Below are 27,508 nucleotides of genomic sequence, written 5' to 3' on the forward strand. Positions count from 1 at the left end.
GAAAGGTGAGGGCTCCAGCTACTTATTTATTACAGCCGCGAAGGCAAGGACAATAAAGATAGATTGATCGTCCGAGACTTTGTTCATGAATATTTAAATATTACTGATTTGTCTTGTCACTGTAATTACAATTTCTCTGTGCCGCATATCCTACAAGCACAGTTTATGGTAAAGAATGGCGAACTGTATTTCACTTGTCCTGCTGCAGATGTGCGGAGCTGCCAAGCGTGTAATGTTCCCCGCATTTCATACATTTTCTTCAGCTGTGAAGGCTTAAGTCATCCACAATGACCTACGTTTTTTCATTATCCCCGTGTCAAACTGCACTCGTGCCTGGGCATAAATTGTCCTTCTCGTTATATACTCACATGCCTGTGCTTTCGCTTCCTCTTTAAAATGATATTTTACTCTCTCCCCATTTGCCGCAGCCCAGTTCTGCGGCCCCTCGCCCCTCCCGCAGCTGCTGCCTGGGCACCTGGGGGAGGAGGATGCTGGGGATGCAGCTCGGAGCCCCCTCCAAAGGCAATGCAGGCGGTGCCTGTGGGCTGTTGTTGACTTTCCCCTGCCTGTGGGCTGCTGTTGACTTTCCCCTCCCCGTGCCCAGTTCCAAACTGCCACTTTGGCTTTTGATCCTCCAGTCAAAGACAGCAATTTTTCAGCCAGAGGCAGCCAGCATTTCCACCCGCCCGCTTTTCAGGGGAGCCTGAGCCCACGGAGCACCCTGGCCCTGGGACAAGAGGGAGCATCCTGCAGCTGTGCAGGATGGCACCACATGGCACGATTAAACGCTCCTAAAGCGCCGATGATCCCAGTGTTTTTTCACAGCCGGGAGCTACTAAAGAGGCAGAGGTTGGGGTGGGACACGCGCAGCCCGACCTGCAGCCCAGGTCACCGGATTACTGGCTATAAATAGCTCCAGCACTCAGCATTAACATGCTTATCATCGACACAGGATTCCCATTTCCCACATCGGGACCCCTAGCCCACGTGTGGGTCTGGCAGCTGCCAGCCACAGGCTGGACAGAGCGACCCTCCGTGACACCACCCGCACAACCCCCAGCAGCCGCCCTTACGTCCCTTTTGGAGATTGTGTGCATGCCCCCTGCCTGACAAGAGAAAGAAGGGGCATCCCTCCTCAGGATACATTTTGTTCCCTGTCAGCAACAGCAGTGGTGTCAAGGAGGGTGCATGAGCCTCGCTCTTGTGTGGGAAAAGGATGGGTGAGGAACGCTTCACCCAGGCAGCTGTGAAGATCCATGTGATCTTGCACGCTCCTGTTCATCCCCCAGGAATCAGCTCTTTCAGGGGTGTTTTGTGAGCGGCCCCAAATGATGTGCTGATGATGTGGCCAGGACCACGGAGCTGCCCAGGGATGCCGTCGGAGGAGCTGAGGACACTGCGCGGGCGCTTTGAGGACACGGCGTAAGGCGGCCAAGCCGTGCTCTCCCGCTCGGCAATCCCGCAGCCGAGCCCTGCCCCAGTGGGGCCACGGCAGCACCAGCTACACGTAGCGCAGGTCGCCCTAATCCCATTAGGGCCGAGCACCAGCTGATTATGTGCATCTACCGCCGTAAGCTGATGAGGCGGATATGATCGCACACCCCCTAAGAAGGTCACGTGCCACCTCAGACCAGATCAACTTATTACACGCAGCTTTTTTTTTTTTTTTTTTTTTTTTTCTTTCCTGTTTTGTTTTTCAACGCTCAGCCGCTTCAGCCAGCTCCACGCTTTTTTAATACAAATCACCTTTCCTCCCCGTTTCTTTTTCCCGCCTGGGGAAGGAGCGCGTCCCGGCCGCCCCAGCCCGGGTCCCCGCGGCGGTGCCGCCGTACCTGTGTGCGAGCGCAGGTGCCTCTTGAGCGCGGTGTGGCTGGGGAAGGTGCGGTTGCACTCGCTGCAGATGTAGCTGCGCACCCCGGCGTGCACCTCCATGTGCTGCTGCAGGGCGCTCTGCGTCTGGAACCGCTTGCCGCACAGCAGGCAGAAAACGGCCATGTCTGTACCTGTGCGAGAGGGAGAGACCCCGCTCAGGCACTGCCTGGCACCCGGCCCCCTGCCTGGCACCCCGCTGTGCGGGGGTCCCCACGCCCACGTGGCAGCAGGGGTGCTCGGGCAGCAGGAGGGACCCCAAGAGCTGCAGGGCTTTGGGTGTCATTGGGAGTCCCTGGCCGCCCTGACCCTGCTGACACGGTCCCGCTGAGGGCAGCAGCTGAAGAGGAGAAGTTGCTCTTATTGCACTGCTGGCAGCTGGGAGCCCTGGCGATGCCGAGGGATGCCCAAACACAAGGCAGCTGTTGGGTGATCACTGCATCCCCACACACCTCTGAGAGCTGCTGAGCTCAGACCTTGTGATGCCCAGGGGAAAGGGGACCCCAAGGAGCGCCCCATGAAGCTGCCCTGGGGAGCAGGAGGCAGGATGTGAGAGGGGGACGTGCCCACCCCTCGTGCTGTGTGTGGCCCCGAGCCCCAGGGCAGATCCAAGCTCCATACCATCGCTCTTGGGTACAAACCTGGCTGCAGCAACACAACAGAGACAAAACCCCAACCCAGGTGCTTGTACCCTGTCCATAAACATCTCAGACCTCTAGCCATTAAACAGTTTGTTTTCGCTTATGCATAGCTGATTGTTCAGAACTGTGAGTCACTGCAAATTGTATTACACAGGGAGATTAAGCAAATAAATGCTCGCTTTTTGGAGACATTAAAATGTGAGGACTATGGAAATAAAATTAGCTAGAAAATTGTATTAGCAATTCATTAGCAGCACAAGATGTTCAAGGTAACCAACAAATCCACGCAGCCTTCAGGAACAGCAGGGGCAGAGGGCTGCTTGCCATGCTGCCAAAACCAACCCCAGGGAGACCACCAGGACCACAGCACCGCGGGGCAGGGACAGGAGGGGCAGCAGCACTGTCAGTGGCATGCAGGCAGGGGACAGGGAGGATGCTCCTGGGCAGACCCACACCTCCAGCTTGGGAGCCTGCATCGGGCATCCTGGAGAGCATCCTGGCTCACACCATCACCTGCTCTGGCATTGTGCCATCACCCACCCAGGTGTGGTGGCACGCCAAGGTCAGCTCTGTCCTGCTGGGGATGCAGAGGCTGCCTGGGGGGATGCTCAGTCTCAGCCTTGCACGGGGCTACCCAAAAATGCTCTGAAATCTGAAAAAAGCCCCAGTGAAATGGGAATAAAAGCAGCAAGAGAGGTGGCCCCGCATGGGAGCTGCCTTTCTCCCTCTGCAGGGATTTATCCTGGGGGGTTGTGGGCTCATGTGCCCCCCACGCAGCTGTGGACAAAACGCTCCCAAGACAAAAAAAAAAAATTAAAAAAAAAAAAAAAGAAGGGAAAAAAAAAAAAAAAAAAAAAAAAAGGGGAAAAAAAAAAAAAAAAAAAAAAAGGGCTGACAGGAGGTGCTGCTCGGGCAGCGCGAAGCAAATCCCAAGAGGTATGTGGCCCCGCGGCCCTCGGCGGCCCCGGCGGTGACAGCAGGACGGGTCAAAGGTCCCCGGGGCTGAGCCCCAGCGCCGCGGCCAGCTGCGGAGCGGAGGCCCCGGCCCGCGGGACGCCGGCCCCGATAAATCTGCCGCCAGCAGCCCCCGCTGGGGCCGGGGACAATGGGCTCCCGTGGGGGCGGAGGGCAGCACAATGCCGCCGGGCCGGCGCGCGGGGCCGTAACAAATCCTCCCTGGCACCGTAGGGCCCTCATTTGTGAAACTAATTGGCCCCCGCTTGAAGGAAAAAAAAAAAAAAAAAAAAAAAAAAAGGGCTGACTCCAGCAGCCGCGGCGATGGGGACGGGCGTGCATGGGGGACGGGGCTGTGTGCTGGAGCCGGGCATCCCCAGGTGCTGCTTCCTGAGACCTGCAAAACGCCGGTTTTCATTTCTCTGTTTCTTTCTTCTTCTTCAAGCAATGCATCAGTAAATAAACACCCCAGACTGGGAGTCAGTGAGTACTGGCATGGCCGGTGAAGGCACACGTTTCCAGTTGTGCTCTGAGAGCAGAGAGCATCTGCGTGACACAAAGGCTGACACACCGGGCGCAGAGGTGGAGGATGCGGGAGCTGGCCCTGCATCCCCGCACTGAGCCAGCGGTGGCACAGGAGCACTGAGCCTGTCCCCAGCCCTGGGGCTCCGCAGGTGACATCCTCCAGCAGCCAAGGGGCGCGGCAGGCACAAGGCCGGGTCTGCAGGGTGCCGTCCCACTGCCGGCCTTCAGGTCGTTTGTTTTTTTTCAGGCTACATGCCAACTATGTCACGCCTTTGGAGAAAGGATGGGAAGTGGGAAAAAATGGCAAAACTCTTGAGAGGGTAGCACAGTGGGTGACACAGGACTCAGCCCTGCGTCCTGTCGTGAGCGCATCCCTGGGCTCCAGCCACAGAAGCCCCGAGCCAGCCCTCAGCCATTGGAAGAAAAATCACCCCTGATAAAGAAATGCTGCCACCCCAAATCAGTGAGAGACGGATTTATTCATTTCCCTGACATTTTAATGGTTTCTCCCCTTTTTGCAGGAAGATGATTACAAATTAAGCAGCATTTAAACGCTTTTTACTGTCAACAATTAAAAGGGGTGAAGGCGGGCGAGCAATTCATTCCCCGGGAAACGCGCTGGCTCTCGGCGGGCGCCGACGGCCCTTCCCTCTACTGTACACAGCACAATGGCCCCGAGCACGCCATTAATTTTGCAGGACGTTCAAAAGCAAATTAAAATATAAAAAGCCCCTGGGCACAAAGATAGATACCGAGGGAGGGGGCGGCGCAGGTCAAGCTCGCAGAATTGAAGTCTTAGCAACTGGGAAGGTTTAAGCACAGCCCCGCACGCTGCGTTCAGGTGCCACCTTTGCCCACCGTCCCCAGTTTCTGTGTCCCTGCCAGACCCAGTGCTGTGCCAGCAGCTGAAAGCCGCTAGTGGGGCAGCTGTTAGCACTGCCACAGGGTTCCGAGGTGGAAGCTGCAGTGATTTGGGTGTCAGACGCTCTTTGGGTAAGCATGCTGGCCACATCTTGCTGGGTCTTTTTAAACACAAGGTGGTCCCAAGACTGATTTTTAGTGGGGGGATGCTTGATGGAGGGAGGGAAAACCCTATGGCTGCAAGCCTGGAGATGCACATCCCTGCTCTCCAGCAGCCTGGTCCCAAAGCAGCGCAATCGCCAGAGACGTGATGACGAGCAAGACGCGACGTGTGACAGCGCGCCCCGTCCGAGTCACAGCCGGGGATGCTGCAGCGCCGCCCCCACCCGCTGCCTCTGCCAGAGCAGCAATTCCACCGAAAACCGGCGTGGCCACGGGTGAGGGAGGCAGCGTGGGGTGGGTCTCCCTCGGCACTGGGCCCCGGTGGAGTTTATGGATGCGGGAGGTGCACTGCAGGAGAAAGGCGACACGTCCCCTTTAAAAGGAAATATAATTTACAGTGTGCAGCCAGGCGGGCCATAGTTTCAATCTCGTTTACTATAGAGAAAACTCTGCTAGCTGTTCTCTATCCCACAAATCCGATTTAATCAGACAAGCCAGCCAGCGTGGCTTGAAGTAAAAACGGATAATTAGTAAACAGAGAGCTACTTCAGTGCTTCATTGGCATTCGAGCCGGGCTAGTGTGTCGCATTTAAAATGCAGTCTGATGAAGTTTACAAAATCAAACCATTTGTTACTCCTATTGAAGAGGCTTCAGGCCACTTGCAATTAAATTGGAATTAGTGCTTAGAATGAGATACAGCAAATTCATACTAAAAAGGGATCTGACTTTCAGACATTTGACTTCAAGTTTTTCCCCCACGCTAGAGCACGCGTGCTGGCCTGCCGGCCCCCCAGAGCCCCTGGCAGCACTGCCAAGCCCAGACCTACTGTGTGGCTGGGGAATGGGGTGACTCGGGGATGCTGGCAGCAGGGGAGGGGGGACAAAGGAGCGGTGCCACCATGCTGGTGGCCATCCCCATGGAGCCCCAGCACGGTGGCAGCACGGGGCTGGCAGTCCCCAGGCCAGCGGCACCAGCATCGAGATGTGCAAACCAAACTGCCCCGCCCTGGGTCCTCTTCAGAATGCTGCCATCTTTCCCTGCCTGCCCTCAGACCCATGTTAGCAGACTGGAAAAACGAGCAGATCCATCCACTGTTGAAATAACAGGAAGAGGGAATGAAAGGCTGTGGAGGGGCACACTGGGAAGGCCCCAGCATTATCACGGGTGTGAGCACGCTCACGTCAAAGGGTGCTGACAGAGCCTGTTGCTGCCTCATGCACCCGAAAACCCCCAAAACCTCAGCTCAAGTCCTGATAATTCAGGGTCTTCCACAAGGCTCCCTCCTCCACTCTTCATGTTTAACATCATCCCACATGGTTCATGTGCCAGAGGTGACCTGACACTGCTGCTGTCCTACAACAAAGGTGAGCGGCTCCAAAACATCCTGGCCATGCACAGCAGCAGCCCAAAGGCTGTTGGCACTCCTGAGATGAGATTTCAGGGACATTTGATGATTTTTGTCAGCATGTCAAAGGCTCTCTACCAGCAGCACCGGGGAGGAAGGTGCCATTGGCAAAGGTGGCCAGAGAGTGGCAGAGAAGCCCCTGTCAGCCCTGCCTGCAAGAAGGCTGGGAGAGGCAACAGTGGGGCACATTGCCTGGAGCATCCCTGCCACAGCTCCAGCACCCAAGCTCAGGCAGCTCTGGCCTGAAGGACAGCCTGAAGGTGCCCAGCTCAGCTCACAAGGGGCCCTGGGAGCACTGCACATGCTGCTGCCATCGAGCTGGAAAGCGGGCACAGCACAGGCCTGGGCAGCACCAGCACCAGGACTCACAGACTGCCCCAGGATGATGGTGGGTGTATGTGCAGGGTAAGAAAATCAACCCCGTTTTGGAGTCTGTTTTCAGGATTATTATGAAACCCAAAGTGGTGTTTTTGGTGGCAGCACCGAAGTGCACCCACAGGCAGGGGCAAAGGAGCCTCCCCTGAATGCTGCTGTGGGGACACAACACCTGCAGAGGCCTGCCTGGATGCAGGGATGCTGTGCAGAGCCGTGTCGTGTGGTGCCACCCACTCCAGTGCTATTGAGAGGTGATGGCATGAGGCTGCAGGACGCACAGACTGCCCCAGGATGATGGTGGATGCATGTGCAGGGTAAGAAAATCAACCCCGTTTTGGAGTCTGTTTTCAGGATTATTATGAAACCCAAAGTGGTGTTTTTGGTGGCAGCACCGAAGTGCACCCACAGGCAGGGGCAAAGGAGCCTCCCCTGAATGCTGCTGTGGGGACACAACACCTGCAGAGGCCTGCCTGGATGCAGGGATGCTGTGCAGAGCCGTGTCGTGTGGTGCCACCCACTCCAGTGCTATTGAGAGGTGATGGCATTCATTACTGTGCTGAGTCAAACAGCCCCTACAACCTTCATGGTTCAGTGGAGAAAGGGGGGAAAACCCCCAGAAGATAAACACAGGAAATGTGTGCATTTTGTGCCAGAGTCACCAAATCATCCCAGTTTCAAAGGCTGCCTCTGGACTCCACAGCTTGGCTTCTGTGCTAATTAACATCTTTATGGAAGGCAACTTGTCCCAAGGGGGCATTTGTTTGATTATTATTATTTACTTAGAGATAGCACAGCTTTCTTCCCAACTTTAACCGACTATGGAAAATTAATTTTTAAAAAGCAGCTGACGCCGCCTGCTCTCCTGCCCCTGCTGGTTTTCCTCCTGGGATGGATGTGGACACTCTGGCTGCAACAGGAGGGCAGGGCAAGCTTCTGGCACTGCCTGCTGCCTCCATGCCAGCTCACCCTTTTACAAACCCTGAGGAAAACTCTGGCGTTTCAGGGCAGTTGTACAACACTGACCTTGCAAGCACAGGGGATTAACAAACCCCCCAAAATAAATGCCTCATTTTTTGCTCCTGCAGTGATGCACAGGGCTGCTTCCCAGCCAGCCACGCTCCTGCTCTCCCCACTGCCCAGGGCAGGGTGCACATGGAGGATGTTTGGGATGCTGGTGCCCGCAGCAGCCTGGGCAATGCGTGCCAGGCCCTGAGCTGCAGCTCTGGCACGGGCAGCTCATGCCTGCTGGGGGTGATTTATTCCAGGGGCCATCTGGACCTGGGGGACAATGTGGTCCCGTATCCTCGTGAGCTGGCTCATTAGTCACACCCTCGTAGCTCGACCTCTCTGTCTTCCTTTGAGTATGGTGGGACAAGAGCATCCCCTTCTCGCCTGCCTTTTGGTGGCCCGCCGCTCCCCCATGCCCAGTTGGTGGCACCTTGTGCCCTCCCCACCACCCTCCACCTCCATCACTGCCACCATTGCCACCATCACCACCTTCCCTCCCCGTGTTTCCTGGGATTGCTCACAAAGTGATTACGAGGCACGTGCGGGGAGGGAAGGAGCCAGGCGGCGATTAGCGGCGGTGGCTTTATGGCAACAGGCACACAACTCATTCGTTTCATGTTTTGCAGAATATAAAAGCGCCGAAACATCTTAATTTTAAATTCTTATCATTGAATTTACTGCTTTTCTCTCGCAATGATTTGTGTTGCTTTTTAATTTTTACAGTCTCTACAGAAGCCAGATGCTACTGCCTAGGGCCAAAATAATAAAAACCCGCTGCAGTCGCGAGTTACAGAACAAAAAGGAAACGCGCGGCTGACAGAAGTTAATATCTCAATTTAACAGTGCTGCTCCGCTAATGATCCTTTGATATGTGTTTATTTAGAAAGGTCTGATCTTGACCTTGAAAGCAAACTAAACCGCAAAGTCTTTATGAGAGGAGAGAAAGACTTTATTTATAGACTGGCTTTGCGTCAATCACGGCGGCAGCTGGACCCGCGCTGCTGAAGCTCCGCGGCTGCCTGTGGGCCCAAACGGGGCCTTCAGCAGGAAATGTGTTTTTGGGAGGGTGTGGGATCAGCTGCCATGGGGGACTGCAACGTGTCCCCATCTCCAGCGCAGCAGGGAGGGGCAATCCAAGGGATGTGGGCAGCTCCAGGCCTGTGGGGGATGCTCTTGGGGGACAGCACTGCTCCAGACACACCCCTGTCCCCAAAACAAGCCACCCTGGAGTGTTGTATGCCTAACCCCTCCTTCCAGCACTGGAAAGTGCTGCCTCTGCTCCCCAGTCTACTCCCTGAATGTGGTCCCCGGGCTTTGGAAGGAAGGGAGTTCAGCATCGCCCCAGCCCACACTGACAGAGCCTGAGCAGTGTTTCCTGCACTTCCCGAAGAAACCGAGTGCTATGCAAACCTGGCAGAGGGAGTTTTTAAGGCCCAATCCTTTTTATTGCATTTCCTCCTGGGTGGGGGAGGTGGGAGGTTCCTGAGCTTTTAATGCTTCTAGCCTGGGATGCACTGAGGACACTTCACACTCATGGAGTGCTGTGGTCTCCAGCTCAATTTCCATTTTTTCAAGCCAAACAGTTGTTTGAAGTTGTTTGCAGTCCCTAAAGCCTTCTGGCCGAAGCTGGAGGCACATCCTCCTGGCAAAGTGGTAACCCCAAAGCCTTTTTATTGTACTGAATATCTATCAAAATATATCAATACATATTAAACCCATTCAGGCAGACTCATGATCATCCTTGGCAAAAACCATCACTCAGTTGTTCCAGGTACTGATGGAAAACTGCCCCCTTTCCTGGCAAAACACATCACCTGGCCAAATGCAGCAATCTGGTATCTGAACATCCATGTGCAACACCTCCCTTTTGTGCTGCTTTCCCCTAAGCTCACACCATTCTGGAGAATGCCAGATTCAGCCTTGCTGTTCCCAAGGAAGCTGTGCATTGGGACACCTCTGCCCTTCCTGAGAACCAGTTTCTCTGGGGCAACCACCGCCAAGTCATGGTGGCATTTCTGGCCACTGCATCAGATGGGAAGTTGTCACACACACTCATCATCACTGCACCAGCTTCCCAGATTTCCTCTTCCCAGTTGGAAACTGGACTGAAATCAGCTGAAAAAACAATCTGACTTTTTGCTGAAAACCCAGAGTATCTCCCCCACTGCTTCTGAACTGATGCGCTAGAAACTGCTCCATCTCCCAAAAAAGAGCTTTGGTGAGGAGACCGAGGGGTCTTTCCATGGGAGACCACCATCACCATCACCACGGGAGACCACCATCACCACTGCATCGTCCCACCTGGCAGAGTGCACCACCCGCCCACTGCCAATCCGTTCCACTCCTGCATCTCTCCTGTTCAAGGCGGCACCGCTCTGGCATCCTCCAGTCCCACGGAGTTGCCACGGAGCCCTGCTTCACACCCCAACCAACAAAATGACCTTTTTGGTGCTGAGGCGGCTGCCTGGCAGAGCCTGGCCGGTGCAGCGACCGGCTGCCGCAAGGCACAAAGCCGGGACTCGCAGCATCTGCTTATTATTCCTGCACCCCCATCATTAAAAAAAGAGAAAAGATGAAAAGGCCCCATCGGCAAAGCCGGGGAGACGTGGAGCGGCACCGAGCGCAGCCTGGCCCCCAGTTGTTGGGGGTTTTTGTACAGCGGGGAGACGCGAATCCTGGGGGACAAAAGTAACTGCTAAGGTAAGTTAAACCTTGTCGAGATGAACTTTCCTGCTACTTTTAATTAAAAGTTCTTTGGAATTAAAAAGGACACTATTCAGGAAAGGCTGAAAAAAAAAATTCATTGACACCAGCCCGCCCCCCTCCCCTTTTTCCCAAGGAAAAGAAAAAGCTGTTTTTGTGTGTCTGCTCACCCAGCCCGCACTGTACAAAAGGAAGCGGATTTGCAGCAAGACACATGAGATGACCCCCTGACCCCGAGCCGCTGAAAAGTCCTCAATGGCATAAATACCAGATAATCAATCACATACCAGGAGGGCCGGTCCCCCTGCCCTCGCCCCCGCCGCCGGGTTTATGAGAGATGCACTGTAAACGGACACCGGCTCCTGACGGGAGGCCCCTCTCGGCATTCCTCTGCTGGACCAGGAGACCCCGGCCGCCTCTGAGACCGTGTTTCATCCCTCTTTTATAAAGCCCAGCATGGAAATGCCGAGCATCCTCAAGCTTGCCATAGCTGATCCCTTGTGCTCCAGAGCAAAGGGGGACAGAGACATCCCTCTGTGCTCTGGAGAGATGGCCAAGCATCCTCCGTGCCACCACAGCCAGCGCTGAGCTGGGCACACAGAAACCAGGGAGAAACCAGTCCCATTTACAGAAGGCTTTCCTTTTTGGGAGGCTGGCTTTGTGAAGCCTTCATGGGCTCTAGCAGTGAGTACCGTGTCATGCTGTGTTCCCCATGGGGCTCTGACCAGCACCCTGAATGCCAGCAAAGGAAGGCTGCCAAGGCCCTCTGGTGCTCCAGGGCAACAATAGATGTTAAAGCTTTCAAGGGAGGGAGGGAAAAAACTTGCAGTGATACCGCACTGGTTTGGTTAAATGGGGAGCCACTTGGCAACTAAATTTGATAATGCTTTTGTCCATGGGTCAGAGGTTAAATATGTTCACACTAATCCCCTTCATCTAGAATTAAAGGACAAGAAAGATTTCTCCGTAGCTTAGCGAGAGGGCTTTTCTCATCGTGCTTTAAATAGTATTTGCACAGGAAAATTAAAGGCGGACCATTGGCCCCGATGCCATCGTGGCTGCACGGCTCTGCCACGCTCCCATCTCCTCTCTCCTTTTGGTGAATCCACCGGCTTGCACCATGCCTGGCCTCATCACATTTCCCCATGTGTGCACCAAGGAGCACAGGGAATTCTTGCTGCCATTTGCTGTCAAAGTGGCAGAAGCAGCCGTGGTTTGGGAGGCAGGGAGATTCCCGGCTGCAGGAATGCACGCCAGGACTCAGATTTCAAGTGCTGTCACAGGACATTACTGTCAGACAAAGGGGCTCTGTGCTGCGCCCCTAGGACCCACTGCCCCCAGACCCTCTGTGAGCTGGGGCCGGCACCTGAGCATCCAGAATCCACTCTTGCACCAAGAGCAAACCTGCGAAGCATCGACTGTCCATGGCAGTCTCCCAGCCTCCCAGACTCCCCCAGCCCAGGCGAGCACGGGAGAGATAATTACCTCTAAGCATACTTAATACTACAGTGCATTATCTCTAGCTATGGAGAGAAGCACGATCCGGAGGTACTTCCTCCCAAAGTCTCGTTGGGCTGCTCTCAGAAAACCCTCCTGAGTCCTGTCAAATGGTAACAGAAAGTCACAGGCAGCCCAGGAAGATGTCAGGTTGGTTTTGGTAAGGAAGTGTGCCAGCTGCTTGTGCTGGCTGCTTGTGCCAGGCATTGCTTTGATCAAAATGTGGAAGAGGAAGCAGCAGGATAAGCCACAAACAGCATCTCCCAAATCTGCTGCTGGAGCAGGGACATCGCAAATGGCTGTTGGTGGCCAGTGGCACCACTGAGACAAGCCCCAGCCACTGGCAGAGTCATGCCAGCATCTTAGAGGAGCGCTGGCCTGACCATTAATCGTGGTGCCACACTGAGTGTGAGGCAAACAGAATTTGTTTTTCAGTGTGATTTATAGCTCACATCACCAAACTCACGTGTTATGTTCCACTTGCTCAAAACCTGTCATTTCCACACTGGAAGAAGCAGTGTGCCATACATCTGCAGCATCACTGCAAGGTTTTGGGCTGGAACCATTTTGAGGCAGAGAAAGCGAAGCAAATGTGAGGAGATAAGACAAATATGTAATAAATTTGACTCGATGTACATTTGCCAAGAACAGGGGTGGTGCGTGCCCGTGTGACAGTGCAGCTCCGGCGCAATGCCCCCTCCACCTCCTCCAGGCTCCCACGCATTCCTTGGCAAACCCAAGCCAGTAATGGGGTTGCTGGGATGCTCTTCTATGGAAAAACACCGAGAGCTCTGGCATATAACACAAAAATAATTTAAAAAATTTTAAAAATCCCCGTGCAATCGTTGAACAACACTTGCCGTGGGACCCAGCGCGGGGGCATCCTGCCACCTCTGCTCCCGGGTTCCTGCTCTCACACACCAGATCTTTCTCCCTTTGTACCTCCGCTTATGCTGCACGACTGTTTTGAATCTCTAAAATAATGTGACAAGTTAATGATGGCACAATTATCTAAATGTTTAACAGACATGTTATCTAAGTGAATCGGATTGAGATTCCATCCCGCTGACAATAAACATCAATGGGAGAGCAGAAAGTGATAGGCAAATTATCGCCAACCCTGCAATTTCAATGCTATTAAATTTGGAGGAATAACAGCCCTGAGGCCTGTAAACTCTGAATAAAATAGACCCTTGTGTTTGGCCAACTATTAAATCAAAACGCTACCAACATCCCAGCAAAAGAAAAAAAACAGGGGGGAAGAAAAGGGGGGAAGATATAGAGCTTTTCAATTTTCAGTTACATGTTGGTTTTATTAATTCCTTTCTGCTACTGGTGTCTCAGGGCAGAGGATACGAGGGACGTGAGGGATGCGAGTACGGGATGTAGGAAGGGAATGCTGCCAGGGGATGTGGGCAAGGGAGAGTGAAGGGTCCTGCTCCATCCTTGGTGGCGTGGCCGGGGGCACGCCAAACCCACAAATCAAAAAGCCAACCCCAGAAATCAAAAAGCCAACCCCAGAGATCAAAAAGCCAACCCCACAAATCAAAAAGCCAACTACTTGCTGAAGCAAACGCGCTCCATGGTGGGTGTCGCTGATGCCCACGTGAAACTGGGTCAGGAGTAAATGGGTGCTGTCCCGCTGACTGACACCGGCTGCCGTGTGCTAACTGCCTTGGCACACGGGAGGAAACTGGAGCCGAGTCACCTCTGATATTTATAAACGTCGGCACGAGCCCAGAGCCCGTTAGCACGAACACCGCTCGTGTGCACATCCCGACGCCCAGCGGTGCTGCCTGGGGCTACTCAGGCTGCCATCTCAATGCATGCTGTTTTTCCCTCTACATTCGAGGAGAAGGGTAAGGAATTTTCCATGCTCTCCTCCCCAGCAGCAAGCTTGTGCTTCTGGAAGATGAGCCAAAACAGTTGCTGCTTTTCCTATTGCAGCGGGACGGGGGCCAAGGACAGTGCACACCCGGAGAGGGCGTCTCGGCCCCGTGTCTGTGGGGCTGCACACAGCCCTGCCAGCGCCGTGCTTACAAGCAGGAACTATTTTTTTTGGTATTTATTCTTGTTTTGTGCCTTGCCTCAGGAAGTGGGGTGTTAGTTTTCTGCTGTGGAGACGAGCAGTGCTTGATGCAGCACATGTACAACAGCCTGGCTTTGTGTTACCATCATTCAAAGCAGCAGGGAGGGCAGCGGGGAAAAGAAATAACATAAAGGGGGTCCTGGGTGCTGAGAGTCCACCTGAGAAATAGCCCCATGTGCTGAAAGACAACCCTGAGAACCCTTCATCTCCTGCACAAAGCTCCACAGCTGTAGGTCATGTGGGGAAGCAGTGACTCTTGTGGAGAGGTCCCACATCTCCCCTGAACACTATTTTTGAGTAATGTGGGTGGATTTGGTCAGCCTGTACCAGACACCCTGCTCAGCTTTTGATGCCATCTCTGAAGGCCTCCACCTGCCTCTCTACCAGAACGGGTTATGCATTTCTTTCACCTGGAAAGTTGGAAGGTCTTTTGCCAGCCAACCTGCACTAAGGGCAAAGGAATAACATCCAAAACAAACCTGTTCTGGAAGATGCTATTATTTGGGAAGGGGGTTAATTATAGCAAGGCTGGGGAGGGATGCTTTCCGTGCCAGCAGAGGAGAGCAAACAATTCACTTTGGCTGCCCTGGCCACTCAGCCCCTCTCTGCCATGTTTACAGCAGGAGGCAGGGATGACAAGCTCCCCTTGGGTCACTGTGTCCCCTGCTCTGGTTGCCCATTGCCCTTTGAGCTTTGGCACAGTCCAGCCCCAAGGATCCACCAGCCAAAGGGGGTTTAATCCCTGCAGGAATGTCAGGGTTGTTAGCCAAACTGCTCTGCATCTGCAGGATGGTTTGGGGTGCAGGCATCATTGAGCTCCATGGCTGGGCTGCCACTTGTCACCCCAGGATGCTCAAAAGGTCTGGGAAATAGAAGGAAAGGGGGGACTCTGCAATGTGCTTGGCCACTTTGAACCCCCAGCCTGGGCTTGGGTTGTTCAGCCCTGTGCAGCCAGTCCCTCACTGTGCTGGCCGCCCCTTCACAGCCCCTATCCCCAGCCTACAGCACAGAGAGCTTCCAAACAGACCTGGAATGGCAAAACCCAGCCTCCAGCTGCATGAGCATGGACAGGGAGGGCAAGTACTTTAAGATTTATGGAGTGGTGTTTGGCCAGCACAGCTCCATGACCGGGTGACAGCCGGAGCCATTCCCGCCCGGTGACACAGCACTTTGCACCCATCCTCACACCCCCAGCTCTCATCCAGTGGGATGAGCTCTCTGTGCCAGCCCCGAGCACAAACTCACTGCCAGTGGCATTTATATCAGGGCTTTCAGCACTGAAAGACGAACCTGTGCTCAGTTAAACCGCTCCCAATATAGCACAGGAGGAGCAGGCGCTCTGTCCTGCTCCAGTCTCGGTTTGGAGGGTGAAGGGCTCCACCTGGCTCTGCCTGGCTGTGAACTCCCCCGGGCAAACCTTTCCCAGGCACAGCAGCTTTTGCAAGAGGCTGAAGAGATCCTTGTGTTCCTGATGGTGGCATCACTGAAGGGCTGGGAAGTGCCAGAGCAGAAACATGGCAGAAACCAACTTCTGGGAGGGGTTTGGACAGGGACAAGCTTTGCTTGCAAAGGGGACAAACGACCTCACATTTGTTCTGCCATTGTTTCCCATGCAGATGCTGAGCAGTGGTGTAACAGCTCTGCACCAACTGGTGCCTTAATCTGTGCTTTAGTGCAAGAGGAGCTGGGGCTGCCTGGGCAGCGCGGAGGCAGGAACTGCAGAAGGTCCAGCTCTCTGCTGGGCTAAGGGCGACAAAGGCAGCCCAAATGTTAAAACCTGCACCTAACTGAAGGGTGGAAGGGGAGGGCCACGTACCGGTGTGCGTCTGCCGGTGCGTCTCCAGGGCATCTTCCTTCGAGAACTGGGCACCACACTGATCGCAGACCAGGGCCTTGGCACCCGCTGGGGAGAGAAAAGGGAGAGCGGCGTTATTGCAGGGACAGAAGGACGCACACCTGAACGTGCACGGGCACACTGCTGCTGCCATTAGCGCTCCAGGCCAGTGCCACGGAGGGGTTTCGTGTTTAATGTTCCCTGTGCAGCCAGCAAGAGCAGTGCCTCGCTCAGCCCCGTGCTCCTGCTCCTTGCACATCACAGCAAAATACTGAGCTGATTGCCAGGAAAAGATTATTGCTATTTTTTAAAATCATTAGATATCAATGCATTTCATTAGCACTGCAACTAATCCAGTTGCAATTGGTTTCCTGTCCCTTCCCATCGTGGCTGGTGCTGCTGGTACCCAAAGATGCACCCGATGAGGGAGGTGGCTGGAATGCGACAACTGAGCAAGAAGCTCAGAGGCATCTCTGACTATTGGAAAGAGATGTGGGATTTGGGGCAATTCTTAGAAAATTACTATCAATGTGCTGCTGGTTTGGGCGAAGAAAAACCCAGGATGCCCAGCAGCAGATAAGTAACTTCTAGATGAAACCAGATTAATGACACACCATATCCAACAGCATTGTGGGACAAAGCCACGACCCCATTTTGAGGTTTGATTCATCTGCTGTGAGGAGCTGAATGTTACCGAGCAGCATTCAAGGTGGGGGCACTGCCTCGCAGAATGCTGTGCTGCCCATTTCCAGGGGTCCACACTGCCTCTCCCCTCTCCTTCCTTCCCCAGCGAGCCCTCCATCCCACAGTCAGGGTGGGATCTGGGGAAAGGTGGGTGGAGAAGGCGACAGGGAGAGAGGTATCACAAGATGCATTGAGAAGAGAATTCCTTTGCCTTTAAATTGTCTCGGTAACGGCTGGCTCGCAGGCAGAAATATTTGGCAGCGGCGAAATTAAAAGTGATAAATTTTCTCGCCAAGAGCTGATCGATAATAGAGGTCTCATCTGTTAATCAATATGACAGTCTGCCTGTTTACTGTGCATATGTTGTTCCCCGCCGCCCTCGCTGCGATGTCAAGTTTGCATTCAAAACAACCCGAGCGCACCTGGGCCCTTGGCAGCTCCACAGGGGCAAACACACCCAAACTTTGGGGTGCTCCAGGGTGGCTCCCTCGCACCTGCCACCGGCCCGGTGGCACGCCATCGGGGATGCGGGGCACTGGGATGCGGAGGTGCCCTCTCCAGGCGCAGCAGGGAGAGGAAGAGTGTGTCACGAAGGTGTGGGGACGGGGAGAGGCCGCCGGGATGGATGGGCAGCAGCGCGGGCCGCCCCCGGCCGGGCTCGGCGCGGGCAGTGCGAGCCCGCGGTTGCCAAGGCAATGGCTCTCCATCGCCGCTCGCAGCTCCGCCGGGCCCTCCGCAGCCGAGAGCGATCCACGAGGACACGGCAGCCCACGATCCGTGAGGATGCAGCAACCGTGGCTGCAACAGGTTCTCCCCGTGCCGGTTCTCCCCGTGCCGGGGCCGTGCCCTCCCGGGCGCTCTGCGCCGCGCCCGCGGGCTGGGACAGAGCCGCTCCTGCGAGCACCGGTTTGATTCCGCTTCCCCCATTTCCACATGGGATTAGCGGGCAGGGAGACGTGCCAGTGCCCTCCGCAAGCTGCGGCCAGAGGGGCCGCAGGGAGGCACAGCCCGGCGAGGCGAAGGCAGCCAGCATCTGGCTGGGGGGCGGGCGGAGGGGGCAGGAAAAATTCCTGGCGAGGCGAAAATAAACAGGGCGAACGCAGGGAGGAGCCGGGCGCGCTGGCTTACATAAGGAAGCACAGTGTGTACCAAAACAGCGGACCCAAAAAAAGCCGGAGCTGTCAGAACAATGAGTACAGACGCGGGGCATTTACAGCAGGCGCTGCCGTACAGTTTTATTTACAGTACCTCTTATCAGCGCGGGAACAGCACGCCGCCTGCCAATTTCCAAAGGCCAGGACTGCGTGTTCTTTCCCTCAAGTAGATGTGTACTCCAGGCGGGGGGAGGTTGGGTTTTTTTCCTCTCTTTTTTTTTTTTTTTTTTTTTTTTTTTTTTTTTCCCCAGGGGGGGGGGGTGGGTTTTTTTTTTTTTTTTTTTTTTTTTTTTTTTTTTTTTTTTCTCATCAGCAAAACAAAAAACTGATACGGAGCCAGAATTCCTGTAATGTACACACGCCGGCGGGGAGGGGGAGGAGGAGGAGGGAGGCGATTGAATATGTAAATAGTTCAAGGTTAATTTTACTATGTGAGTCACTGGGAAAATGTCATCCAACATCTGAGCTTATTATAACAGGGCTCAGAAAAAAACCACCACGGCTTGCTGTTTGTTATGAAAGGGAGCAGGACACGTTGGAAAGCGGAGCTCATGGCAGGGCTCTCTTCTCCCCCCCTTGCCTTCCTCCCTGCTTTAAACAGAAACCATCAGCGCAGGTTTGGGCAGGGTATATTTAGCCAGCGCCTCGTATCGCCTACGACACAGAGAGAGGTATCTCCAGATGATCTTATCGATGGGATGGGACAGGACTCCGCGTGCTGCCAAGTATCGGCCGTGTTGCTGGCACCAGCCCCCCCGCCGTACATTTATATCCGCACAAGCAAATTGACAGCCCTGCCTAATAAAGGCCGCTGGTGCAAACGGGCACGGAGCTGCTGCCTGCTCCGTCCTGCAGTCCTGTGCCCCATGTGCCCCCCACGCGCGGCTGGAGCCGCCCGGCTCTGCAGTGCCACCAGAGCCACAAGGAGGGGCACAACTCCGGCTGGACTTCGTGATCCATCCTGGAGGTCTTTTCGAAGCTCAGTTATTTGATTTCCCCTCCAAGAACCGTGAGGGAGCAGGCTGCCGGGCTGCGCGGCGCTCTCGGGAGCGGGGTGCCCCGAGGATCACGACACAGGCTGGGGCTGCAGCTCCCTCCAGCCAGCCAGGCTCAGCTCGGTGGCTGGGATCACAGAGCTCATCTTGATTCAGCCACCATCACCCCAACAGTCCCTCCCAATGCCCATCATTAATTACTTTACTGGGGAGGAGAAACTTCCGTGGGGCTATGGAAGAGGCATGCTGAACACTAGCTCAGGAAAAGAGAAGGAATAAAGGAAAAAGAGGGACTGCCAGCATCCCCTGGAGGAGGAGGAAGATGGCTAAGGGAGGAGGAAGATGGGAAATAGGTGAGGAGAGTGGTGGGGGAGGATCCAGCCTTCCCCACTGCTGTTTTGGCACAATGGCCCCATCAGTAGAATGTGACATCCCCTCCCTCAGCAGAAGCGATTAATAAAAATTTGGGATTGTATATTATTAACAGGCTGTAATTGGTGAGAAGATGGAGATGTGAGGGGGGAAAATATGGATTAAAAAAAAATCGGCAAGAAAATTTATGCACTGCCTTTGCTTTACTACCTAATTAATTCAGTAATTTCAAAAACAATTTTATTTATGTTCCGTTTACCACATCAGAAGTGCAAAGAAAAAAGCACCAAACCACAGTGTTGCTAAAATAATACCTCAAGGCATCTATTTTTAATCAGTGAAAAAAAAAAAAAAGGGAAAAAAAAGAGAAGAGCCAGCCCGGCTTCTATACAATCTCTGCTGGGCAGACCACCAACTCGGGGAGCGCAGCAGCCGAGCCCTCTGCGAGTGCCTTCCTGGCTGCCGAAAACAGAGCTTGTCAAAAAAAAAAAAAAACAAATCCATAATGGCCTGAGGCTCCTCTCCAATCTATTTTCTGCTCAGCTGGTTTTAAATGAAGTTATTATGAGTCATTAAAACACCCGCAAGCCTGTGGAAGTCAGCCAATTACAATTTTAAATTTAGCCTGTTCTCTATCCCATTCTCTTGTTTTCTTCTTTTGCCCACATCAAGCCGCTTTCGGATTTTTATTATTGCCATTATTATTATTATTATTATTATTATCATTATTATTATTTCCCTTCTCCCCTGTTTCACCCAAGTGGAAGAGACAAGTCATGAAAATCTCTGTGCTAAAAAAATACCAGCGAGAAATCCAAGAAGGGCTTAAAAAAGACAGAGCTGCAGAGCAGGCCTGGAGACTCAGCCTCAGCTCCTGCTTCCCGAAGTGCCACAGAAAGGTAATAACTAACACCAGAAAAAGTGAGGTGTGGGCATTACAGAGTGAGGAGGGACCTCGAGCTGGAGTGCTGGAATCTCCTCTGAGAAGGATGCTGTGGCAGCACCTCACAGCTGCCCTGGAGAGCCTCGGGAAAGCACCTGGAGAGATGGAGCGGGGGCTCGGGGAGGGTGAGGAGTGGGCAGCAGCAACACCACCAGCCTTGGCCAGGCAGTGCCACCAACCCAGGGGCCGGTGGAGCAGGGAGTATTTTCATTTAAAAAACAACAATTAAAATTATTAATGATAATAATTGACTTGGGATCCCAAACCGGCAGGTTTTTACACAACCCCCTTTCCTGCTGCCCCTGCCAGTGCCACTCTTTCCAGCAGCATCCTCTCCACAGGGAAAAAATTACAGACCCCATCCCTGGCAGCCCCGCACGGCGAGCGAGCACGGCGCGTACTGCACAGCCCATAAAACTCCAAACAGCCTCCAGACACTCCTGCAATCGTCCTCCATCAAAACACTTTGTCTTGCATACAGAAATGCGGCGGGGCGCCGCGCGGAATACCAAATCAGCCCGTGACGGTGCGGGGAGGCGGCTCCTTGGCAACCGGGGGGGCTCCGCCACCGCCGCCGCTCGACAGGAAACAAAATCTGTCAAGCCTGTTGGGCAAATGATAAACATTAGCGGTATTAAAAACAACACAAAAGCTGCGTAAATGGCTGGCGAGCGTGCGGGGAGGGGTGGGCAGGCGTGGGGGGGCTCCTGCCCCTTTTGCCTCCCAGCCCAAGTGAGGGAGGGTCTCCAGCACCACAGCCTCGGGGGAAGTTTGGGAAGTTTCCCCCCTCCTGCAGAAAGCAGGTGGGCAGCGATGGCCACGGACACCGGGAGGGAACAAAGCGGACGGACGGACGTCGGATGTGCTGGGTGGGTGTGAGGGGTCCTGGCACCCGCTCTGCACCCTGCCCTCAATAACACCAACAGCGATACGTCCATAATGTCAATAATGTCAGTAACAGGGGGCGGCCAGGCCAAGGGAGCGGTGAGAGACGGTGGGTGAAAAATAAACGTATTTCATCAGGTGAGGGCGGGGAGAAGCAAGAAGCTGGCTTCAACCCAGCGGCCAGGTCCAGGAACCCGGCCAAAACAGAAGCTAAAAAGCAAACCATAATTTTCTGGTCTCAGTTCAGGCTCTTGAGGCAGAGAGGATGGGGAGGGGAGGGGTGGGGGCTAAGAGAAATGTATTTTTCATCAGCCAGTGTATAATTTATAAACAGCATTAAACAGTTTTTGTTTTCTTTCTTCCTCTCCCCCGTGTGCGCGGCTTGGCCGGCAGTCAAGCCTGCATTAATTTCTGCTGTGGGTACAGTGTGTTCTTGGATGCACATCTGCGGATGATCATAAACGCGGGAACGCTGGCAGAACATCCAGACCTGCCGGCAGGCCGCTGACATCACCCGGGACCGAGCGCGGGACGCCGGCCAGCCGGGGCGGGGGGGCGGAGGCGTCCCCGGGGAGCCGCCGGTACCGGCCGGGGCGAGCGCCCGGAGCCGCGCACCCCACCGCCGGGGACAGGGGCCCTGCTCGCTGGACGGCCCGGGAGGAGCCCCCTCTCCTTCCACTGGGCAGGGAGAGGCCGGGGTGGGATGTGCCGTCCCCTTCTGTCTGGGTGCCATCCCTGCCAGCACGTCGGACCCCACTCCCCTGGGGGCTCCCGCTCCCTGGACAGCTCGTCCATCTCCCAGCAGGACCTTGGGGCTTTCTTCTGCCTCTCCTGAGGATGAAGGAGCGTGTTTGGGTGGGGAGGGAGGGTGTGAAGCAACAGGGGTCTGCAGCGTTGCTGCCTGTTTGTTCCCCATGCTGCCATGAGCATCCCTGCACACTGTCGGCTATTCCCACCGTTCCCAGCCCGGAGTGGAGAAGGGCAGCACAGCCACCTCCACCGCAGCCATTTCTGCTGGATGGAGAGGCAAAGCCAGCAGGGACAGACAGAAACCCCCCTTCCTCCCTGTCCTGGGGAACAAACCCAGCTCACAGCAGGCGCTGGGTAAGCAGCACCCCAGGCTGAGAATGAGCACCCACTGAGCAAAGGCTCTGGCAAGGATGCACCTGAGGGAGCAGCAGTGCTGGGATCAGCCTCCCTGCTCAAGCCAGTGGTGTTCTGAACCCTAGAACCAACAAGCTGGGTCTCCCACCTCGCCTCCCCTGACAATTTTCTTTTCTGGGAGAAGGGCAACTCTCCATGTCAGCCTTAGAGACCTGTGGGAGCTCGTCTGCCAGCAGTGCGGGCAGCAGGTAGGGAAAGACTTTGCATGGCATTAAAGGCTTTACATTTACACTTTATACTGAGAGTCAACACGGGGCCAAAGTATTTACCCTGCACCTGCAAGGCTGTGGCACAACAGCCCTGTGTGCTCAGCCCAGCCTGCCACAGAGCACCGCAGCCCCCAGGGCTGCTCCCCAACCAGCTCCTCAGAAGGAACCTTCACCACAACCCATCAGCACCTGGCTGGCGAAGCTGCAGATGCTAGCACCCTTAAGCCCTTTGGCACTGGGGCTGGAGAAGGGTGCCAGGGGGCACAGTCCCGCTGCAAACTCCCAGTTAAACACTCAGTCCACTGGTGTGGAGGCAAAGCTGCCTTCAGAGCTGAAAACGAGCCCTGCACCAGCATAACCTCAGTGCGTCCAGGGCTGGTGGCGGGGGGAGGCGAGGGAAGAGGTGCAAAGGTCTCCTGCTTTAATAAATAACAGCGCTGGAATTCACAGCGGCTGTTTGCGAGCTCGAGGCTGAGCTCTCCCCACCCCCCCAGCCCTCGCCGGATTTACAAAAAAAAAAAAAAAAATTAATCCTGTGCGATGACAAGCTTGGCTCAGCGTTCACTGTACATACTGTACCCACAAAGCTGGCTGCCTGCCAGGGACAGGCTGTGAGCCAGCACGACCATAACAAACACAAGCCGTGCGTGCCACTGCTGGGGGGAACAGCATCCCTAGCCCCCGTCCTGGGGGGGACAGCATCCTTAACTCCAGGGGGATCAGCATCCCAGGGACCTCCCCCAGCAACCTGCTGCTGTCTGCAGGCACCCTGAGGAGCTGGTGCCTGGCCCAAAAAAGGGTGGGATGGGAATGGGGTCAGGGCTATTGACCAAAAATCAGAAAGCAGCAACTGGACAGACGAACTGGCCTACCCCAGGAAAAAGAGGAAGTGGGGAAAAAGAAAGGAAAACAGGTAAAAAGAAGAGATAAAAGTGTGTAACAGCATTTAAAATAGAATACAGCTTCACTGCCAAGCTATGTGCAAGCAGATGTGTGGCTACAGTACCTGCCACCCCCCAGATCTGTCCTTGGAGCAGGAGGACAAGGACTCCCGACTGTGCTGGGGTCCAGGGGTCCCCGGGCTGTCTCCAGTTCCCACATCAGCCCCCCAGCTGTGCAGGACTGCACCCCAAAGGGAACATCAGCTCACATGGACACGCAGAGCACAAGTCTTCCCTCCAGTGCAGCGCTCCAGCCCTCCCCTATCTATTTAATTAAAGGCCCTGCAGCCTGTGAACCTGCTACTTGGATTCATTAGTCAGAGAACGCCTAATTCTGCAGTTTTGCTAACGAACCTGTGGTGGGGGCCCGAGGTGGAAACAATGCTCACGCTACGAGCAGGGCTGACCACGAGTAGCTGCGTGGCATGTAGAGTTTGTTATTCCAAGCTGCTTAGTCTGGAAAATATTTCCACAATTAAGGAACTGAAAACAAACTCCAAAAAAGAAAATTTAAATAAATCAAATTACTGGGCACTGGAGAACAAGTTTGCAATGTGCTGCCCGGGGAAGGGTGCAGCCGGCTCTGCACGTGTCTGCTGTAGAGGAGACGTGTGAGCTGGGCAGCCACAGCATCCCTGGGTGGACAGGCAGAGCAACCCCCCAGCCCCAGCCCAGCAGCCCTCCCAACCCACCTGAGTGAGCCAGTAAGTGCATTCGCAGCCGCAAGCTGTCCAGGAACCGCTTCCCACACAGCTCACATCCGTACGTCTTCATCCCACTGTGCAGCTTCCTAGGGGAGAACAAAGAGGGGTGAGCGCTCAGATGGGGGGAAGTGACCCAAAACAACACCGAGAAACCGCCTGGTGCTTCCTGCAGCCACTCTGCCCAGAGTCAGTGCTGGCTTGAGAAGCGTGCCAGGGAGGGCACGGATGGGGGGCCCCACGTGACTCCCCAGGACTGAGGAGACAACCCTCTCCCCACCAGTGTTTGTCATTTTTGCTGTTGTTGGAGTCTTAATAAACTTGATAAATCTGAAATCTGGAGTTAAGGCAAAATCTGTGTTGGCAAACTCCTTCCCCACGTTCTGAGTGCTTTTGAAAAAGGCACCGTACTCCAAAAAAAACCCCGACCACTTTAAGAGGTTGTTTGTGTGCATTTCTAACCAAATCCCAATTTCCATCCAAATTCAGCATGACACAAATCACAAGCAACAAACACAACCACCGGCTCGCAAACAGGAAACGTGCCACTCACCGTTTCCTGGCAGCCCCGGGTACACACCGAGCTACGCCCCGGCGGCATTGCACAACCCCGAGCGTGCCAGGGGGCTCAGCATCCCCCACACCTGCTACCAGGAGGGGCCTTTCTGCCCAGGGCACTGCCCACAGGCACTGACTGATCACAGCAACGGGTGGCCAGCCTCTGCATTATTGCCCATTCCCTGCCGTGAAGACGCTGATGCTCCACCTTTGGGTAACCAAGCTCCGGACCAAGTGGAATGACCTTTAAAGGAGCACTAAAGGAGCACTGTCCAAGTCTGAAAATACCAACCCAATCCCATCCCCTTCCCAAGACATTGCTGCTGCCCCTGGCAGCCCCCCAGACCCATTTCCCCTCCCCTTTGGGGCCAACCATTGCTCAGCCCCCACCCTGAGGCTCGGTCCCCACAACAGCCTTGGCTGCTAAGGGCACAGGGGGGGACACAACGCCCAGAACGTGTGGAATGGGGGCTTGGTGCTTTATTTCGCCACCTCCACTGGTGACACACAGACTCTTTGCAAAGCCACCTGGCTCTGTGCTGGACAGCCACGCTGACCAATGCCCCGGAGCCCCAAATGCACGGGCTGCTGCCCGCCAGCTCTCGGTCACCATGAGCTACTCAGACCTGTGGCTGGGGAGGACTCGGGACAGCAGCACGTGCGAAGTTTCAACATCGGATGCTGTAAACAGAGAAGTATTTGTGTGTGTTGAGGAGTAACACAGCCCATAGCTGTGTGCTGACCTCTGATCGCAGCCACCATTTATCATCGCGCCGCAGCAGGACGAGAGCATTTCTACTGCCTTGTTGCCAAAGACAAAACAGGAATGGTCCTGTCCAGGCCTGGATGTGGACCCTCTCGCGGGAGGGCTCAGCCCCAGCTGTGCAGGCTTGCGAGGACCATGTGCCTGTGAGCTCCTGCTGCACTTCTCCTGAGGTGTAAGTTTTATTGGCGCAAAGCAGCTGCTGCTCTGACTGCAAGCAGGATCACCCCTCACTGCTGCAGAGAGCCCAGAGCCCCAAACCACCCTGCCCCATGGGGCTCAGGGGCTTGTTCCCTGGCTGCCAGCCCCGCATCCCCCCTTGCAGGATACTGAATAGCAGCATGGGAAGAGTTGGAGCAGGAGAAGACCCCCATGATGCTCAGCAGTGAGTGAATGCTGCAGAGCAGAAGGGAGAGGGAAGGAGCAGGAGCTGGTTTCAACTCTCAACTTTGCTGTATAATGTAATTATTAATCAGGCTTGTCCTGAATTCACTGTGTCATAGCAGAGGATTAGGAGTCATGCACGAATTCAGGCCAAGAAGGTTTACAATCCAAAGGATTTATCCGCCTTGCAAAAATAAATAAAACACCAGCCTCCTGACAGGGCTCCGCTGCCAACGAGCAGCTCAATAAGTGACAACCTTCTCATTTTGCATTTTTAATTTGGGACATGCCTGTCACACTCCCTGGCCTGGGCTGTGCTCGCTCCTGCACTTAACACCGGGCTAAAACCACTTTGTTAGGAAGACCCACGTCAGCCCTGGGTCCGCACTGCCCCTTCTAAGGCCAGAACGCCTCTTCCCTGAATTACAGTCTCACCGCTTAATTAGTTCAAGTAAAACATGGAGGTTTGGGGTTTTTTTAAGCAAGTCTCAAGAAACAGAAAAACAGAAGGGCAAGTTTCCTTCCTCTGCATCTCCCAAACCTATGGCTAGAACAACCTCTTCCATCTTCCAAGCACAGAGGGGGGAAATAAGGAAATGAGGAGACCCCCAACCCCAGTGGTGTCACGGTGCCCTGGAAATCCACCTGCCACTGCCCAGGGCGCTGCGATGTCCCCAGATCAGAACCAATGGGGCACAGGGGTGCGCAAAGAGTAATTTAGTTGCAATATCTCTATCAACAAATTTCAGCGGCAACAAAAGTTTTCCGCTCGGCGCCTGCTTCTAGGACGCTCTTATCACTCGCCATCTTGCACGGTCCCTTTCAACAAGGTCTTAAAGCGCTTTATCTGCTCCATTTCCCGGTAGCAAAATATGATTGAAACGTTCTATTTCTGCTCGCCGGATTAAGGAGATGTTGCAAAACTGCACAAAAACCTGGCAGATGTAAGCAAGGTATTACGGCTGCTCGGGCTGTTAAGATCTGAGGGGAAAGATCAATATGTGCTTCTGAAGTTGCGCCTCCAGAAAGAGGGGGTGGGGGAGTGAAGGGCGTTAAAATACATGCCAGTGCTGCCCAAACTCTGCCAAAAGATAAACCGTGCTTTATTGTTCTGATGTGAGGCTGCGACTGTGCTTCTTTCTCCTGCAAGGTCCCTACAAGCACACCAGCCAAGAGGGTGCCCATGGGATGGAGAGCAGAGGCAAGCGGGAAAAGTGCCTTTTTTGTATAAAGAAGGTTTTCCTCTAATTCCTACACAATGAAGTGCATGGAAACAAAGACAGCCAAAGCCTCCAGGTCATGAGATATCACCCGAGGATGCTCTGGCACAGAGGGTGCCCAGGGCCATGAGGATGCCCAGGGCAACAAGGATCCAACCTGGATCCAACCTTCCCAAGAGAGCCCCAGCACGGGGCTTTGGCAAGGGGCTCTCCAGGCGGAATGCAAGCCCAGCGACACCCCCTCCCCGCCCAGCACCGGCAAACAAAAGCCGGGCGAGAGGCTGGCCCCTCGCAAGCTGCCGGTAATTAAAAAGGCCTGTAAATGCCCCACAAAAAGCACTTCAAAGGGACGGCGACTCCAGCGAGACTGCGTGGTGTAAAAATTATGAGTTTTCCCCACAGGGTGCTTTGTGTGAAAAGGCCGGGCTCGGTGGCAAACGCCGGTGACCACTGCTCGGGGATGCGGGGGCTTGGCAGAGCATCTCGGGGTGCAGGAGTTTGGTGGGGCACGCTGGGCGTGGGCACGGGTGCAGCCCTGGGACCTAAAGACCACTGCAAGTGTCCCACTGCCACCACAAGCAAATCTGTGCTCTGCTCTAAAACCCTGCCT

The 27,508-nt window shown here is 54.6% G+C and overlaps 1 protein-coding gene and 1 long non-coding RNA gene across 4 annotated transcripts in view; one reads left to right on the forward strand and one right to left on the reverse strand.

The window, feature by feature from the left end:
- Positions 1-27,508, reverse strand: part of ZBTB16 (zinc finger and BTB domain containing 16) — a 54,879-nt gene that overhangs the window by 3,708 nt on the left and 23,663 nt on the right. For 2 of the 3 annotated variants that reach the window (XM_041458175.1, XM_041458176.1), the window contains exons 3-5: positions 23,965-24,062; positions 15,908-15,994; positions 1,833-2,003 (exon numbers count right to left, since the gene is read on the reverse strand). In XM_041458175.1, coding sequence (XP_041314109.1) covers positions 1,833-2,003; positions 15,908-15,994; positions 23,965-24,062 — 356 coding nt within the window. Of the gene's footprint in view, positions 1-1,832; positions 2,004-15,907; positions 15,995-19,433; positions 20,678-23,964; positions 24,063-27,508 lie in introns of those variants that run through there. The other variant, XM_041458177.1, reaches the window with a different exon arrangement.
- Positions 3,773-10,484, forward strand: LOC121348531. The gene is made up of 2 exons (XR_005954375.1): positions 3,773-7,045; positions 7,330-10,484. It is a non-coding gene; the product is annotated as an uncharacterized LOC121348531 (long non-coding RNA).

This window comes from Pyrgilauda ruficollis, unplaced genomic scaffold (genome assembly GCF_017590135.1).
Source record: "Pyrgilauda ruficollis isolate IOZ18807 unplaced genomic scaffold, ASM1759013v1 scaffold126, whole genome shotgun sequence".
NCBI classification, from domain to species: Eukaryota; Metazoa; Chordata; class Aves; order Passeriformes; family Passeridae; genus Pyrgilauda; species Pyrgilauda ruficollis.